Source organism: Dermochelys coriacea, chromosome 5, assembly GCF_009764565.3.
Source record: "Dermochelys coriacea isolate rDerCor1 chromosome 5, rDerCor1.pri.v4, whole genome shotgun sequence".
NCBI lineage: Eukaryota > Metazoa > Chordata > Testudines > Dermochelyidae > Dermochelys > Dermochelys coriacea.
In genome coordinates this window covers 52,424,465-52,443,848 of record NC_050072.1, presented here as the reverse complement: position 1 = coordinate 52,443,848, position 19,384 = coordinate 52,424,465, and the positions used below count along the sequence as shown (strand labels likewise).

General features: G+C 39.7%; 1 protein-coding gene across 1 annotated transcript in view; it reads right to left on the bottom strand.

Moving 5' to 3' along the window:
• Positions 1-19,384, bottom strand: part of RASGRF2 (Ras protein specific guanine nucleotide releasing factor 2) — a 225,546-nt gene that overhangs the window by 145,819 nt on the left and 60,343 nt on the right. Inside the window, 11 exon segments of the mRNA XM_038403244.2 lie at positions 1,018-1,127; positions 3,134-3,213; positions 3,216-3,326; positions 3,829-3,918; positions 5,346-5,589; positions 8,837-8,932; positions 9,812-9,827; positions 9,829-9,889; positions 9,892-9,956; positions 16,226-16,316; positions 16,319-16,331. Coding sequence (XP_038259172.1) covers positions 1,018-1,127; positions 3,134-3,213; positions 3,216-3,326; positions 3,829-3,918; positions 5,346-5,589; positions 8,837-8,932; positions 9,812-9,827; positions 9,829-9,889; positions 9,892-9,956; positions 16,226-16,316; positions 16,319-16,331 — 977 coding nt within the window.

Below are 19,384 nucleotides of genomic sequence, written 5' to 3'. Positions count from 1 at the left end.
GTAGCTGGTGGGAGTGAACTCCTCACCTGAGGCATGGGATGATGCAGAGTCTGCTGCTGCTACCACAGACCTAGCCATAAGAGATTCTTCTGCCTATCCTGAAATGAGAAGGGGACTCTGCTTCTCTTCAGATGACCTCAAGACAGGGCTATTTGAGTGCTCCATGAAGAGCTGAAGGCATATGCCTGAGTCTGAGGCAGAATATAAATTGAAGAAAACTCAGGAGACAGGCTGTAGATGGAGTTCGGCTTGGTAGGGAGAAAAAAATCATGGAAGCCAGTGGGGTGGACTCTCTACCTAGTAAATGTGAACAGTTTCCACATGTGAAACAAACTCTTCTTACAGCTAAAAAGCTCCTTTGACTGGAAAATAGTGGCATTGTCACATGGGGAAATTCAAGAAAATTCATAATTTAGACTTTGTGCACTTTAGCCATGTATGTAGCAGAAAGCTGTGTTCCCTAGAGAAAATGGCAAAATGTACCCCCAGATTTATGCAGAGAGGCAGTTATGAAAGTTTCAGGTTGCAGTGGAAGAGACTCACTTTGCAAAGATCTCAAGGGAGCAGTAATTCTGAAAATATATTCAAGCACTGTACCTAAAATATTTGGGATACATGGATCTTTTTAACTGCCATCACATAAAAGAACATGTCAAAATTGATATTATCATTAATATTTATAAAAATTTACACAAATTTAGAACTAAGAAGTTTGTAAGACCCTGATCACTTCTGTTATTGTTAATCATGAAATTGTTATTTTTGTTAACTATGGAAAAACACTTTTTTTTTAGTTAAAGACAAATGCCTCACTCAGACCTAAGGCTGGGCAATTTTCATGGCAAAAAAAAACAAAACAAAAACCAGCAATAATCTTAGCTTTGCCTTGGCAGAAAAAGAGATAAATTTTTAATTTAAAACAATTTTAAAGGATAAAATAATTAATTGTTTCTTTATTTCAGAGCTTTCCTTTCAAGCTTAGTATATATATGGAACAAAAGATGGAACAAAACTTACCTTGAAAGTTCTTCTAGTTTAGATTTAGCAAATTCAAGGCTCTTTCTTTCCACGTGTTCATGGGGTGTGTGAGCCAGAAGTTCATGAAGAGTTATAATATATCTAGGAATCTTAAACAAATTAAATATAGCATCAGCATTTTTTATGATAAACAATGATGCCAACTGAGCTCTGAAATTCTACCAGATTAGTCACTCACTGACGATATCCATGTCCCTGCTCAGTTAGAATCTTAAAGTTCTCTACCAATTCAAGATGGAATGCGGAGTATAGGAAAAATCCTCAAAAAAATCACAAATTGGTCTGACTATTATTTTTTTTATTAATTTCCAGTAATACAAGTGCCTTTATATATGTTCTAGTATAGATTTCTTATGTTGGGTAGATTTTTTCAGTTTGAACAAATTAAGGTTACCTGAGGTCACCAGTTCTATTTATCATGTTTAGGGCCCTACCAAATTCACGGCCATGAAAAACGCATCACAGACTGTGAAATCTGGTCTCCCCTGGGAAATCCGGCTATTGTGGGGGGGTCACAGTATTGCCACCCTTACTTCTGTGCTGCCTTCAGAGCTGGATGGCTGGAGAGCATCACCACCAGCAGGAGAGAAGTGAGGATGGCATTGTATGTGGGAGTTGTCACTTTTTGGGGGAGGGCTGGGCCAGCCTTACATGTGAGCAACAACCCAAGGTGCTGGGGTTGGGCTGGGGGGCGCTGTGGTCACCCCTTTCGCACACACACACACACACCACGCCACACACACACACAGCCAGCCCAAAGCCCCTTTAGCCCCCAAGCATTGGGGAGGAGCAGGACTGGGGGTGCCCTGTCCTGGGGGCTCCTATTGTGTGCCAGGCTCCAGCTGCTAGTCCCAACCAGGCTGTGGAGGGTTAGGACTTCCTTTTCCCCAGCACGGGTCATTCCTGGGGCCAGGTCAGACCCACCTCTGATGGCAGAAGGGAGGGTGGCAATACCATACTATGCCACCCTCACTTCTGCACTGCTGCTGGTGGCAGCACTGCCTCAGAGATGGGTGGCTAGAGAGTGGCAGCTGAAAATCAGACCAATTTAAAGTGTTTCAAAAATTGAGGCACCCAAAATCCCTAGTCACTTTTGGAAATTTAGGCCTTAGGCAATGGAGCACGCCTTCCTTTCACATTCCATACATCTAAAATTCATAAGCAGAGAGGTTGCAAATCTGCATATTATATACAAATAAAGCAATCAATAATTAAGATAACATCCCCTTTATGGATCACCAGCTGTTTTTGTCAATTCAGCAGAATAAATTTACAACATTTAAAAATAAGAGCTCACCAAAGAAAAATGAGAATGCTACAGGTGCTAACACAAGTAAACCATTTGGGCAGATACGGCTAGTAACTAGCATGATTATACAAATGTCAGTATTTTTATATCAGCAACACTTTCTTTTGAAAAACTATATAAACTAGGTTCAGGATTTTGATAAGTAAATAATTATGCCAAATGTAATTGCTGTAAAACAACCAGACTAGTGGTTTATAGAACCTTGCAAACAGATGAAAATAATTCATCCAATCAGATCAAGACATGTTAGCAGAAGTACAATAAACTTTTTTTAAGTTGTTTGGGATAAATTTTTCACCACACTTAGCAGAATTGACCACTGAAGACGCAGGAAGTCCTGTCGGGGAGTTAACTGCTCCTCCTTGATTATCTGCCTGCTTCCAGCACTAGCTCAAATTATAGCAGCCTTGGGGCTGCTCTAACCTGCACCAGCTGGTGTGTGGCTCCCTACAGACCTTTTCATGCCACTGGAGCAGATCAAGGTGGAGGATCTGCTTCTCTATTTGTATTTATTTATTTATTTATTTAGGCACAATTCCTCCTCCCACATTCCTCTTTCCACATGTGCAAGATCCTGAATGCAATGGAATGAGTGTAATTTTGAAACTATCATTCCACATGCAAACAATATCAGAATAATAATGTGATAAACAAATGACTAAATTAATTTTCATGCAAGTATTTTTAATTAAGCAATTAGTTACCTTCAACAGATCTTAATTTTTGCAACAATAAATGATGCAAATGAATTTTACAAATGTACAATCTCAAAAATGTAGAGACTACCTGAAACATAGGGTAAGTAAGGAATGTTTCCAGCATTCGTCCCTCGCATGCTGGGTTCGCTTCATATTGCTTCAAGAGTTGTCAAAATCTCTGTTTTGCTTACAGTTTGCCAGTACTTGTAGACTGTACTGATGATTCCGAACAAATTCTTGATAAATGTTCAGCATTGGCAGCAAAATATCAAATAAGTCAGCTAGAAAAAAAATCAAGACAATCCTTTTTTCTGGTTATCCATCTCTTACACAAAAAATTCTGTTGGCTCTATCGAAGAGGCATTATTATGATCAGCTCTATTTCCATTATATTCATAGAGTCATACAAACTTTGGTCCCCTCTCCTGACAAAGCATCACCATTTTGACCATACAGTAGCCACAGAATGATAATGGCAAGTTCAGGGACTATGCCAAGACTAATCTTTGGGCAGAGGCTGACCCAAGAGAGTCCTCCCAAATGCTGACCTCAAAAGGAGCCCTCATACCTCTGAAGGGCCCTGCTATTTCCCACAAAAAAACACTGACAAATTGACACCCACAATTTTCCTCAATCCATAATAATCATATACAATTATATGTATAGAGTTAGTTCTGTAATGTATAGTACATAAAAGGGACAATTCATTTTTTTTAAAAGTCACCCAATGGTGAAAAGTGACATGAAAATCTCATTGTCTGAATACAAGTAATAGTAACTTACCTAAAATTAAAGTAGGCCAATTAGCTATTCTTGCTTTTAATCCTTGATGAAATATTTCATGAAGAAACATTATAGTTTCACTGAAAAGAAGTATTGAAAGAATAAAAAATTCCAATCTTATTTTCTAACTAATAGTTCACTAAAAAAAAAATCCTTTCCGATTAGTACTTTCGCACTATGTGCACTAACAATATTACGGAACTCAACATTTCTATATCAATATATTGCATCTATTTTTTAGTATTTAATAATGAAAAATTTAACTTTTTTTAGGTACAAATCTAAGTCATTATAAAAACACCTATAGCAGATTACAGGGATATGTATTTTAAATGTTCAGCTATTTTATTAAAATTGTTTATTAAATAACAAATTCCACATACTTTATGAGCAGGTGTACCAACTGAAGGAATATCTTTGGACAATGCATTATGTTAACTTAAACACAGCAGTAAGACATAGAAAGCCATATTGAGATTTATTCTAGTTTTTCAAGTCTACATGGTGCCAGTATACCTTATTGCTTTTTTTTTTCAGTGTGAGCTTGAAAACTGTTCATCTTAGGTCAATGATAATATAACTCACTAAAGCTATTTATGTGATAATGCATTTTGATCTTGAAAGGAAACCTTGCAGAGCACATAAACAAACTGCTCATAATTAAGATTTCCTCCTCTGAATTTAGCTGTTTGACTTGCAGACATTAGGAAGGAAACATGCAGAACAAGGAAATCAGCATGAAAGATCAAGTAGTATGGCCTGTGCATGTTTCAAAGGTCCCAGAACAGTACTTGGTTCTCAGAATTAACAAAGCCAGAAAGTTAGGTTACTAACTAACCAATAGTTGGAGTACTATGCAGTACTGCCCCAACTGTTTCAAACTGCTTACTGATCACAGCCATTCTCATGTACTCTAATAAATGCCTTACAAGCCACCAAGATTGCATCTATAATAAGAGGCATACACCCAACCCCACTCCTCATTCAGTTTGACTATCTGCCCATTTTTCATGCACTTGTTTGTCACCATAGTATCTGGGTGCTATAGTATCAAGCTGCCTGGTGCAGAGAATCATTCTTCCTTGTAGGGAAAACTGATCCGGAGAGACAGGCAAGTGAGAAAGCGGTTCTTTAGGCAGGACAAAAGAAAATATGAACAAAATTCAGCATGCCCATCCCTAGGATCTACCAGGATCATGTGGCATTAAGCTTTGTCTTGTTTTCTTGAGAAAAAGAAGGAAAGGAGAGAGAAGTTTCTTCCCCAGTGCATCATGAAGAGACAGTTATACTTTCCTCCTCCAGCAGAGGAAAAAGTAGAATGTGTGCAGAGAGGTCAAACAGGTATAATTTAAAACAGGGGGAGAGATCATGCTCCAACTTACACCCCAGGAAACATGATTTACTTTAGTGAGGTTGCATAAGATAAAAGTCAGGACAAAATGTTATCCACCAACTTTACTACTGTAAAATTGAAGCACAATGTGATGAAGTAGACAAAAATCAACTACCTGTTGAGGAAATGCTACTAACATCATCATGACTAATAGGTGGTTTCTTTGAACTTGCAGCCATTCTTAAGGGCCTGAGAAAACAGTTTACAAGAACATAAAGATGATGCACATATTCAGATTCAGCCTCGACCATGTTAAAAACTATCTGGTTTCTCTTTCTCATGCTTTCTGCATGCGGAGAACAAATATAATCTTGGACAATTGTCTTCCATTTTCTTCTGCACAACCAGCCTCGCATAAAGCTCTGAACCTAAAATTGATCAAATACAGAAGAACAAGGAGAGTAATGAGAAGCACATTCAAAAGTTAACAACAAACAAGAAATTAAGCCAGTTTTTCATCATGGCAAGAGCTGTTTGTATCACATATATCTTCATTTCAAATATATGAATATGCTGTGCAGACTCCCTTGTTAATTGCCAAGGCCTCGCATTCTCTAATGATTTACTGCTCTCTGATTGCCATGCATGTACATTTTAAAGATATCCATTTATTAGAGCAATACTATAGTTGTTCAGTAAATTTGCTATTAGAATTTAGATTGGAAAAGTTATCACAGATATGTACTGGTAACCTTAACATAAGCTCAGATGCCATATGCAGTTACACCTTCTTCCAAGGGAAATCTAAAATCTCATATGGGAACATGTTACTTTCAAGAAATGAGTTTAAAAATAAACCCAATTTAATACAACTATCAAGATGTGTATTTACTGAGCAACTGTATGACCTTACTGTAGAAAAGCAGCAGTCTCTCTGTAGCTAAGGTTGTGGCTAGCTTTCATTATAAAGGCCCGTTCATGTAGCAAGGAAAACCCAGACATGGTGGCACCAACTCACAGTCAGTCCAGAATGGACTACTACATCCAGAAAGGCTAGTGAAAACCCAAGCACACAGTCATAACACAAAGGATGTATCATTAATGGTTGTGGTAAGCACGAGTCAAAATTTCAAAATCCTAGCTATCTTCGAGACACCACTGACTTCCTGAGGAAACTACAGTCCATTGGTGATCTTCCTAAAAACATCATCCTAGCCACTATGGATGTAGAAGCCCTCTACACCAACATTCCACACAAAGATGGACTACAAGCCGTCAGGAACAGTATCCCCGATACTGTCACGGCTAACCTGGTGGCTGAACTTTGTGACTTTGTCCTCACCCATAACTATTTCACATTTGGGGACAATGTATACCTTCAAATCAGCGGCACTGCAATGGGTACCCGCATGGCCCCACAGTATGCCAACATTTTTATGGCTGACTTAGAACAACGCTTCCTCAGCTCTCGTCCCCTAATGCCCCTACTCTACTTGCGCTACATTGATGACATCTTCATCATCTGGACCCATGGAAAAGAAGCTCTTGAGGAATTCCACCATGATTTCAACAATTTCCATCCCACCATCAACCTCAGCCTGGACCAGTCCACACAAGAGATCCACTTCCTGGACACTACGGGTGCTAATAAGCGATGGTCACATAAACACCACCCTATATCGGAAACCTACTGACCGCTATTCCTACCTACATGCCTCTAGCTTTCATCCAGATCATACCACTCGATCCATTGTCTACAGCCAAGCGCTACGATATAACCACATTTGCTCCAACCCCTCAGACAGAGACAAACACCTACAAGATCTCTATCATGCATTCCTACAACTACAATACCCACCTGCTGAAGTGAAGAAACAGATTGACAGAGCCAGAAGAGTACCCAGAAGTCACCTACTACAGGACAGGCCCAACAAAGAAAACAACAGAACGCCACTAGCCATCACCTTCAGCCCCGAACTAAAACCTCTCCAACGCATCATCAAGGATCTACAACCTATCCTGAAGGACGACCCATCACTCTCACAGATCTTGGGAGACAGACCAGTCCTTGCTTACAGACAGCCCCCCAATCTGAAGCAAATTCTCACCAGCAACCACACACCACACAACAGAACCACTAACCCAGGAACCTATCGTTGCAACAAAGCCCGTTGCCAACTCTGTCCACATATCTATTCAGGGGATACCATTATAGGGCCTAATCACATCAGCCACACTATCAGAGTCTCATTCACCTGCGCATCTACCAATGTGATATATGCCATCATGTGCCAGCAATGCCCCTCTGCCATGTACATTGGCCAAAATGGACAGTCTCTAAGTAAAAGAATGAATGGACACAAATCAGACGTCAAGAATTATAACATTCAAAAACCAGTTGGAGAACACTTCAATCTCTCTGGTCACTCGATCACAGACCTAAGAGTGGCTATCCTTCAACAAAAAAGCTTCAAAAACAGACTCCAACGAGAGACTGCTGAATTGGAATTAATTTGCAAACTGGATACAATTAACTTAGGCTTGAATAGAGACTGGGAATGGATGAGTCATTACACAAAGTAAAACTATTTCCCCATGGTATTCTCCCTCCCACCCCACCCCCCACTGTTCCTCGATATTCTTGTTAACTGCTGGAATTAGCCTACCTTGCTTGTCACCATGAAAGGTTTTCCTCCTTTCCCCCCCCTGCTGCTGGTGATGGCTTATCTTAAGTGATCACTCTCCTTACAGTGTGTATGATAAACCCATTGTTTCATGTTCTCTGTGTGGGTGTATATAAATCTCTCCTCTGTTTTTTCCACCAAATGCATCCGATGAAGTGAGCTGTAGCTCACGAAGCTTATGCTCTAATAAATTTGTTAGTCTCTAAGGTGCCACAAGTACTCCTTTTCTTTTTGCGAATACAGACTAACACGGCTGCTACTCTGAAACCTTATATTTGTGTGTGTGTCTGTAAAATATTGCGTATGCAACCCCAAAGGCACATTTCTGGAGCACAGTTACCTGCATGCAAAGGAAATGATACTAAAAATCCCTTATGTACTTGTTGCATATGCTAAGTTTACAAGGTCCAAAAAAAGACTGGATTGAGGCCCTTTTGAATGTTGGTCTACAGCATCCTGAAGATATTACAAAAAGATCAAGCTGAAAACTAGTATCAAACTGTTTTCTGAATTTCCAAAAGCAGTGTACTATTTGCAGTAATGAGACATAAGCTGAACTCTATTTTTGCTACCAAACAACCCTCTTCAAAATCATGTTCTGTAAGAACTGCACAAATGGTGGATAAAGTAGTGACATATTTCTTCACCAACAAGGAAATAGCCTATTGCTTGAGTCCAAATGTTCCTAACTGCTCTGAAGTCACAACAATATTACATCTATGTAACTCATTTTTGACAAAATGATCATGTACATAGCAAGTAAAGATTACCCTATTAAATAATATGTAACTAAATATTCTGCTTTCATACAACAGAAATGTTAAAAGCTGCTGTGATTTAACTGGTTTAGGTAGAGACAGGGTGAAATGAACAGCTTTACACTTGAGTATAGCAAACTAGGAAACAATCAATGAAAGCAAAACTAATTGTACAGTAAACCACACACAGGTACATTTATCTCCATTTTCTCCCCCCAAGTAGGGTACATGACAGTTTACCTTTTTAATTTTTTTATATCTGGATCCTCATCTTCCTGGTTGCCTTGATAAGGCCGCATTCGTTCCTTAGTTTTATTGAGAGCTACAATCTGAGAAAAACAACAATACCATTAATGTTTTCTTCAAGATTTTAGAAATGTTCAGTTACAGTGTCTAATATGTAGCACTTTGTTCTCTTTCAAGGATCTTCTGGGGGCCTCTTACGCCTGTACCACATTACAAACATCCTTCTGGGTGAGGAGGCCTGGACACAGCTCTCTGGAAACAAACAGTGATGCTCCTGCTCCAGCCAGCTACTTCCTCCTCCAGAGACTGAGTGCTTCTTCCAGACTCTACCACCTCAGGAGATAAGGTGTAAATTTTTAATGGTGAGAGTAATTAACCATTGGCCCACAATGGATTCTCCATCACTAACAATTTTTTTAATGAAGATGAATGTTTTTCTAAAAACTATGCACTAGGAATTACTTTGGGAAATTCTATGATGTGTGTTATACAAGAGATTAAACTAGATGATCACAATGGTCCCTTCTGACCTTAGAATCTATGAAAAATCCCTTATCCAATCAAGCATTATTTTATATGAACGGACTACACTGGCTATAGATTACAATACTGAATCACAAAAAAAATTAAGCCAGAGAAAAATGTGTGAGGACCAAACAAATGCTTTTCAACTGCATTCTGTTAAGACACAGTAAATAATATGAATAGCAGAATCCAAAGCACAAAGTGATGGGTCTTTTAAAATACTCTGCCAATAGGCAACTAAATAAACTAAATAATCACGAAGTAATTAACTTTAAAAGGAAAGTTCTGACCCTAGTGTTTTTAACGGGACTATTGAGTATTTTCCTTACTGACCTTTTATAGGTCCACAAAGATTACAAGAATAGGGACATTATGCAATAGAGGTACAAAATAATTCAAATCATTGACACTTTAGTAATGTGATTGCATGCAAATACCTCAGATTTAGTCTTTCATTTCCGTGTCTTGATCTTCAAGTTGATGTCGAAGCTGAGTGGATGCAATCTTTTCTGTCTTACAATTTGAACTAGATGAATATACTTCTGCATTAAGACCTCTCTTTCAATCAGAATGTCTGAGTAACTAGGGAGAAAATATTAATTAGTAAATAAGCCAAATGCTGACTTCCATATCTTCTTATATAGTATTGCTAGACTAAACCAAACTGTGTGTGATGAGTAAAAGAACCTTACAATATTGTGTTTCTTTTGCTTAATACCTAATTCATAGTTTAATCATAAAGCAGCCAAATCACTAATGTGTAATTATATTTTAACATTCCATATTTTTACCCAAGGTGTATGTATCATAATTACTGCAAGTTTCTGTTCGCCCCATAAGAGAGGGAGGTAATCTCAGAGTCATTTATTTGAGCTCCTTATATTCAGGACAAGCCAGGAACTTTATTAAAAACAAAGCATTTAATGAAAAAAAATATATCTCCTGCTTATCAGTATTTGGCATTAATTCCAGGACTATTTTATCCATCGGTACCTATCACTCTGGTAACACTCTGCCCTTAATCATGAAGGAGAATTTTTTTTCATATCTTATTGTAGTTATCCAATAATTTGGTTTTCAATATTTTGTTCTTCAACAAGTTTGAGATATCAATAGAATCTTTTTAAAAAACTAATCCAGAAATTATGCCATTATTGTTTTTTCTGTAAGTCCTTTGTTAGTAATTTATTCATGCTCATATTATTTTCTGTCAAGGGACTATATCTCTAAGCCAGACCATATGTCATGACCAGAACGGTTCTGGCAGTACCATACTCATATTCTGGGTAAAAGAAATGGATTTTCATGGTGTCATGTTTTCATATCAGTTCTTCCTATACAATCTCTTCACCTGACTGTTTTTTTTTTCCATGTGATTCAACCTCACTTAAATAGGTACTAGAGATGTGTGGAAAGCTTGATTCTGCAAGGTGCTGTGCACTCTGATCTTGATCCAGCAAAGTACTTAGGTTTGGTCTACACTTAAGAATTAAATTGGCCTAGCTACATCAGTCAGAGTGTGGAAAAACCAAACCTCTGAGCAACATAGCCTATGATTACAAAAACCCCAGTGTAGACATAGCTATGCCAACAGAAGAATGCTTCCATGAGGTAGCTAACTTCATTCAGGGACCTGGTACTCCTGCACCAACAGAAACCTCCTTTTCTGGTGTAGGCTGTCTAGACATGGCTATGCCAACATAGGTTCCATATGGTAGAAACAATCCTAATGTGCTTGGTTTTCAATATATGAATAGTCCCACTGAAGTCAATGAGAGCACTGGTGCTTAAGTAAAGCACTTGCTTAAGTATTTTGCCAGATCATAGCCAGACTGCAGAAATCTTGCACGAGTGAGCACTAAATCATAGAATCATAGAATATCAGGGTTGGAAGGGACCTCAGGAGGTCATCTAGTCCAACCCCCTGCTCAACTAAATCATCCTAGCCAACCCCAACTAAATCATCCAGCCAGGGCTTTGTCAAGCCGGACCTTAAAAACCTCTAAGGATGGAGATTCCACCACCTCTCTAGGTAATGCATTCCAGTGCTTCAACGCCCTCCTAGTGAAAAGTTTTTCCTAATATCCAACCTAAACCTCCCCCCACTGCAACTTGAGGCCGTTACTCCTTGTTCTGTCATCTGCTACTACTGCTACCACTCTTTAGTATGTGCTGTTCTACTTGATTGTGTTATTTCTATCTATGAGCTCTCACTCAATTTCACTGAATTTGCTGAGCACTGAATTCCTTCCACTCTTATGTCTGCAAAGGGTGTGGGGTAGAAAGGGCAATACCAAGTTATTTTGACCTACAATGTCTTCTAGTGTTTAAACTTCTCTTATTTTGCAACAATCATTTAATAATGAATACTTTTTCTTAGTTTTTGGGACTTGATATAAAAAGAAAACTTAAAATATGCATATTCCCTGACTTTACTCTTTTTATGTATTTATTAATTGTCCAATTCATTAAAAATTAATGGAGTCATGTACTGGAGGGTGCCAACACTGAATATGGCTATTACATTAAATGCTGACCTGGAAAAAAACTCATATTTAAATTAATTGGAGGGCATTCCCAAAGCCGTCATAAAACAAGATTTTTTTCTCTTAATGGATTATGAAAAGGATTTAAAATGTTAAAACTTTCCTCTACAGTGTTTATTTTTATCATTTAATTATTGTAATCATCATCATAATAATAGTATAACAATAACCACCCATCCAATCAGCTCTGGGCTTTCTTCAATAATTAATATCACAATATATGTATTCCTGGGGAAATCAATCAGGAAACATCCTATATATTATTAGTGGAATGAACAATACTTGAAATGAGATACAGCCATTAAAAATAATCTGTATTAGTGCACCTATTTTTCAGTTTTCAAGAATTTATTTTGCAGACTCTAGAGTAGTCAGTCTTCTTCTTAAGTGTCAAAAAGCATCTGTGGCAGTTAAAAGTGTCTGAAATAGAAGTAATAACTAAGACCCCAATTCTCTCTCCCTTACAATTATGTGAATCAGAAGGAATAATATTGATGAAAAGCTCATGTAAGTGAGAGGAAAATTAAGCCCTGATCCTTTTTTCTCCTCCCATGTTTAATGACAACTGTGTTTATGTTATATATAAGAAAAAAGGGGGATTAACCTGAACAATGGAAAGAATAGCTTTAGGGAACTCAAACATATACAGTGATAAATAAAAATCCCCTATTTTCTATTTTTTCCCTTTCATAAAGTATTTCTGTTGAATTTGTTCAATTAAGAATTAAAGATAATTATGTTTCTTTTCAGCTCAAAGTTACGTTAAATGGCAGAGCAAAGCAACACTGTTAGCAGTTGCTATGGTCACAATCTATATAAATTACAGAGTTGGATTATAAATTGTGATATTATTTTATTTTTATTTTGTTCATCTGCTAACACTCCCTCTTTTAGAGGAATGCCTAGAAAAACTTTATCTTGCTATGAATAATAATGTACATCCCACAGTGAGCTATATGTCAGTCTAGACTTCCACTATCCCCCTGTAAGGGACGCTCCATTAAGGAACAAGGACTTCGCTGTGAAAAAGGACTGAAAATTGTTTGTTCTTTTTGAAGTGTACTTATGATGCTTATCCTATTTACTAGCTAGGGTTGTAAGAAATGATGGCACCAATTTCCAAACCAGGCAACATTTCCTTCACATCAAAATTAAAGATATGGGGAGTAGTTATATGGTTTCCCCTAAATCATACCCACAGTGGTGTATGAACAGGCTTTTCTCCCTTTCCCCTCATTGCATGATCAGGGAAAGAAAAGTTTTAGGCCCCTGGAATAATCCTCCTTTCCAAGAAGGCCTTCTAAGTTAAAGCTGAGTCCTAGGTTCTGTTAAGAGAGGGAGAAACTAAAAAGGGGTGGAGTGTGGGAGGTTCATGATTTATTCTGAAATTCCATGTGCAAACATGAAACTCCAAGTAAATCTAATGCATCTGAATCCTAGCAAAAGAACCTGCTGAGTTTGGTTCCAAACTGCTGTGGTATTGCCCACCCCAAAAGGCATGAGTCAGACCTCCAAAAATCATGAGGATTTTTTTAGATGATCTCACATGTTTGGTTTGCCTTTTGATATTTCTATCTGCTTCCTTCCCATCCCCAATATGTACTAGAGTTGCCAGCTCTTCACAGTTTATTTAGTAAGGTGATTTATACAGCTATGCTGGCTGTTTACTAAGCACTATGTTACTCCTAGCTAAAAGATTGCTCCACAATACTTCCAGCACAGGGAAGAGAAGTAAAATCAGAAGTCAGAGAGGACCTGGCTCAGGAGGGAGCTGGAGGCAAGCAGGAGCAGGAGGGAGCAAGTTATCTGATACTTATACTGTGCTGATGTGCCAATAATTAACAAACTATATATCCAAAAATCCTCATTAAAAAGAAAGTGATGTCAATGTGTTGAAGCAGGAGCAGGAGGCCAGGCAGTTTAGGAGCTGGGACTGAAGGGTTGAGAACTGGGCTGGGAAGAAACTGGTGGTTGGCAAAGGGGCCAGTGGTAGCTGCAGCTAGTGGACATTCAAGTGTAGCCTGCAAACAGTGGGGCAATGGGCCTGAATGATACTGCAGGTGCTACAAAAAAAAGGACAGGACTGTGGCCAAGGGATTTGCAGGCCAGTGCGGGATTGTCTCTGGAAAGGGGTGGCCTCGAGCGAGTATCCCTGCACTAAACTAGAGGAGCCCCACCTTCATGCTCCGGGACTGAACCATCCTTGGGGTTGAACTGGGACTTGTGTTTATCAACTTTTTATGCGACTTAAAGCCATCCTAACTAGGAAAAGTGTAATGTTTTTTCCAGGCAACTGTAGTAATGCATCTTTTATTACTCATCAGATTCAGTGTTATGGGGGACCAATCAAGGTCTAGAATTTTAAGGGCCTAAAGCTTGAAGCACCTACAGGACTTGCCTCTGAGTGTATGGTATACCGAGCACACTACCAGGCACTTAAGACTGGTGTACCACAGGGCTCACAGTGACATCCTGGGGCTGGAGAGCGGGAGTCAGTTACAATACTGTGCTGGTGTGTCATTAAATAACAACCCATATATCAAAAAATCCTCATTAAATAGGAAGTGATATCAAAGTATTGAATTGTCACATTATAGGGAGGCGAAGAATTTATACAACAAGCTGCACCCATCTCATCTACCTTTACTCTACACCTATACAAGAAAAGTGAATGTGTAACTTTCCTGGAAAAGCAGCTTTACATTTTAAGAGCAGCAATTCTATATTTTTATAATATGATACAGAATGACAGAACTGAATAAAATTACTGAATCCCTGAAAAGTTCTCCAGCAAATAAAGAAATTTTGATAAGACACCTGATAAATGTGATTTAGATGTAAGGAGAGGCTAGATCAAGATGGGGATGGGGGCAACATTTGTCTTTATGGGGTACACATAAAACCTATTGATAGTGAAAACTAGTGTTTTAGGCCACAATTGGAGGCCAGAGTTCAAATCATGATTTAAAAAACAAGAGAAAATGAGTTTGGCAGTCTCAGCCTAATCCTCACCCAGTATATTGGTTTTCTGACCCTTATATTGTAGATCTGTGGGGAAAACCTGCCTTTTTTAACCCCACGCATGCCTAAATTGTCTGTTCCCTCTCATGTGTTCCCTCATTTCTACCCAGATCAGGTCCCCTGACTCAGAGCACTGCTGTGCTGAGTTGCTGTAGAACAATCACCCCTTCTAAGAACAACTCTCCCTTTTCTCCTACTCTGCTCTGATGCACCATCTCCATCCCCTGCAAGAATGGCTCCTCTTGCAATCTTTGCGTTGCTGCTTCTCAGGCCCTGATTCAATTTCTTTAGGTTCCTCCTCAGTGTTCAAGAGGGCCCCGAACCACATACCCTCAACAAGTGAGAGGTGAGGAAAAGAGGGGCTGGGATTTTAACCCCTTTTACACACATCACACATCAAAAAGCCTGCCTGGAGAGGAGCCAGGACCCTCTACAACATCAACAAATAATTGTAAATTAAAACTCATGCTCATTTTTTAGTCAAGAGCAAAACCATTTCCATTTATGTATTTACATGGTTTGGATCCTGAGCAACTCAGAGACTGCTGCCCTCTCGGTGTATTACCATAGCCGTTCAGATTAACTGTGATTGCTGAAATGAGGGAGGGGCCTGGAGGAATGCATTTCAGGAAAGGGCCCTTCATTTCTACAGCTCAATTTGCCAAAACCTGAGTTGGCTGACTTTCACATTATGCTGTAATCCTCACCTTCCTCACCCAGGCCCTTTCTGAGGAAAGGGGTACTGGGTGGTAGAAAGTCATAATGCAGTCAACTGACGGTCTACAACCCTTTCACTTTTTTGCACACTAGAAAGTGTTTTGGATTTAAATTTTGTGACTGGCATTTTATTATTGAAATGTATTTATTATATAATATAGTTCAGTCTCCGCATTTTTGTACCCTCGTATCTGAAGGCATTTTGTGAGTCACTCGCTATCTCATTTCTATGGCTACAGAACACTTATTTCTGACTTGCAAGTTACTAACCAAGCAGCTCTTACATTAAAATGAATTAATCCCTAAGTATTTTGCACTAAGAAAACGTCTCTCTGAAACTAATTTTGTCTGGAGCACTGATGTTTGTGATACAGAACACGTGTGCCTTTAACAATTTGTATCTGTAATACTCTATCCAGTGAAACTCACCTGGGGAATGCAAGTATACATTTGCCTAAAATAATTACTTTTTTTTTTTTAGAGAGAGAGTAGATTTATATTAAAATCTCTACCATCTCTAAGAATAAAAAGTGGAGTTTAGAATAAATTAAGAGGTCGGTTTCATACCTAGCCTGGTGAATAGCTTCTACCCATTCATCTCCATCACTTTCTTCCTCACAACGGAGCTCCAGTGGCTTCTGCCCTTCATGGCCAAAGACACAGTAAAGAAGTACTGCAAATTTTAAAAATTTAAAAAAAAAGTTGTTTTAAAAATGCTGCTAAGTAAAACACAGGAACAACATACCATAAAATATTATGAATTTTGATACAACCCAACACATTACACACTGCTAAGAATTCAGTTTCAACTGATGAAAGCAATAAAATGCAAAGCTGAAGTTTAACCTATATTCTTATAGCAGCTTTCATGATACTTATGATAACTCATTGTTCTAAAGCTTTCAAATAGAACACATCATGGAATAATTCTTTTGGCAGCTGCAATACTTGTGTACAACAGGGTGACTTAAGGATGGTGTCTGTAGTTCATTCTTTGCATTTTTTTTTTACCTTAGATCAATTTATTTTATTTTTCTCAAATGCTATTTTAGAAAAGACCTCTCCTGTGGGTATGAGTGACAGTTGAAAAACAATTTTCAGACCAAGTACTATCAAACAAACCTTCAAAGCACCTCTACATGTATAATACACAAGGGACAGGAAGTCTAGTTTATTCCTTTCACTATTCTGACAGAACAAAAAAAACTAAACCTTATTTTTCCCTTTCAATAAACATTTCTCTCTCTCTCTAGTTTTCGGTGTTAGGACTGAATTATTTAAAATTTTATCGAGGAGACTTCTGTCTTCACAATGAAGCTCTATTCATACATAGAAGAGCCATTAACTTTGATGGCACTTCTCATACAAGTAACTGCAATCAATACTTGACCCAGAACGTGCTTCACCACAAGCAGAATCTTAGGGGTGTTCTGAGCCCGGGTCTACACTAGGCGTTGAGGTCGAATTTAGCAGCGTTAAATCGATGTAACCCTGTACCAGTCCACATGACGAAGTCCTTTTTTTCCCAACTTAAAGGGCTCTTAAAATCGATTTCCTTACTCCACCCTCGACAAGGGGATTAGCGCTGAAATCGTTTTGCTGGGTCAAATTGTGGGGTACTGTGGATGCAATTAGATTGGTATTGGCCTCCGGGAGCTATCCCAGAGTGCTCCATTGTGACCACTCTGGAACAGCGCTCTCAATCAGATGCACTGACCAGGTAGACAGGAAAAGGTTCTGTGAACTTTTGAATTTCAATTCCTGTTTGGACCAGTGTGGCAAGTTTGCAGGTGACCATGCAGAGCGCATCAGCAGAGGTGACCATGCAGAGCTCATCAGCAGAGGTGACCATGATGGTGTCCCAGAATCGCAAAAGAGCTCCAGCATGGACCGAACGGAAGGTACGGGATCTGATCGCTGTATGGGGAGAGGAATCCGTGCTATCAGAACTACATTCCAGTTTTCGAAATACCAAAACATTTGTGAAAATCTCCCAGGGCATGAAGGACAGAGGCCATAACAGGGACCCGAAGCAGTGCTGCGTTGAACCTAAAGAGCTGAGGCAAGCCTACCAGAAATCAGAGAGGCGAACAGCTGCTCCCGGATCAGAGCCCCAAACATGCGCTTCTATGATGAGCTGCATGCCATTTTAGGGGGTTCAGCCACTACTACTCCAGCGTGTGGTTTTGACTCCTTCAATGGAGATGGAGGCAACAGGGAAGCAGGTTTTGGGGACAAGGAAGACGATGATGAGAAGGTTGTAGATAGTTCACAGCAAACAAGTGGAGAAACCAGTTTTTCTCGACAGCCAGGAACTGTTTCTCACCCTGGACCTGGAGCCAGTACCCCCGAAACCCACCCAAGGCTGCCTCTGGACCCACCAGGCAGAGAAGGGACCTCTGGTGAGTGTACCTTTTAAAATACTGTACAAGGTTTAAAAGCCAGCATGTTTAATGATTAATTTGCCCTGGCATTTGTGGCTCTCCTGGATTATACTCCCAAAGCCTTGCAAAAGGTTTCTGGGGAGGGCAGCCTTATTCCATCCACCATGATAGGACACTTTACCACTCCAGGCCAATAGCATGTACTCGGGAATCATTGTAAAACAAAGCATTGCAGTGTATGTTTGCTGGCATTCAAACAGCATCTGTTCTTTATCTCTCTGTATTATCCTCAGGAGAGTGATATCATTCATGGTCACCTGGTGAAATAGGGTGCTTTTCTTAAGGGGACATTCAGAGGTGCCCATTCCTGCTGGGCTGTTTGCCTATGGTGAACGAAACGTTCCCCGCTGTTAGCCACGCGGTGGGGGGAGGCAAAATGTGACCTTGTAACGAAAGCACATATGTTATGTATTGTAATGTTAACAGCAAGGATTACCGTGAAAGAGCGTACCCAATGTTCTATAAAATTTGTCTTTTCAAATACCACTGTCCCTTTTTTTTTTCTCCACCAGCTGCATGTGTTTCAAGGATCACAGGATCTTCTCCTTCCTAGAGACTAGCGAAGATTAGAAGGTGAAAAAAATGCACTCGCGATGAAATGTTCTCTGAGCTCATGCTGTCCTCCCACACTGACAGAGCACAGATGAATGCATGGAGGCAGACAATGTCAGAGTGCAGGAAAGCACAAAATGACCGGGAGGAGAGGTGGCAGGCTGAAGAGAGGGCTGAATCTGAAAGATGGTGGCAGCGTGATGAGAGGAGGCAGGATTCAATGCTGAGGCGCTGGAGGATCAAACTAATATGCTCCAGGTATGGTGAGCTGCAGGAAAGGCAGCTGGAGCACAGACCACTGTTACAGCCCCTGTGTAACCAACCGCCCTCCTTCCCAAGTTCCATAGCCTCCTCACCCAAACGCCCAGAACGCGGTGGGGGGGCCTCCGGCCACCCAGCCACTCCACCCAGAGGATTGCCCAAGTAACAGAAGGCTGGCATTCAATAAGTTTAAACTTTTAAAGCTGTGTGGCCTTGTCCTTCCCTCCTCCACCACCCCTCCTGGGCTACCTTGGTAATTATCCCCCTATTTGTGTGATGAATTAATAAAGAATGCATGAATGTGAAGCAACAATGACTTTATTGCCTCTGCAAGCGGTGATCGAAGGGAGGTGGGGAGGGTGGTTAGCTTATAGGGAAGTAGAGTGAACCAAGGGGTAGGGGGTTTCATCCAGGAGAAACAAACAGAACTTTCACACCATAGCCTGGCCAGTCATGAAACTGGTTTTCA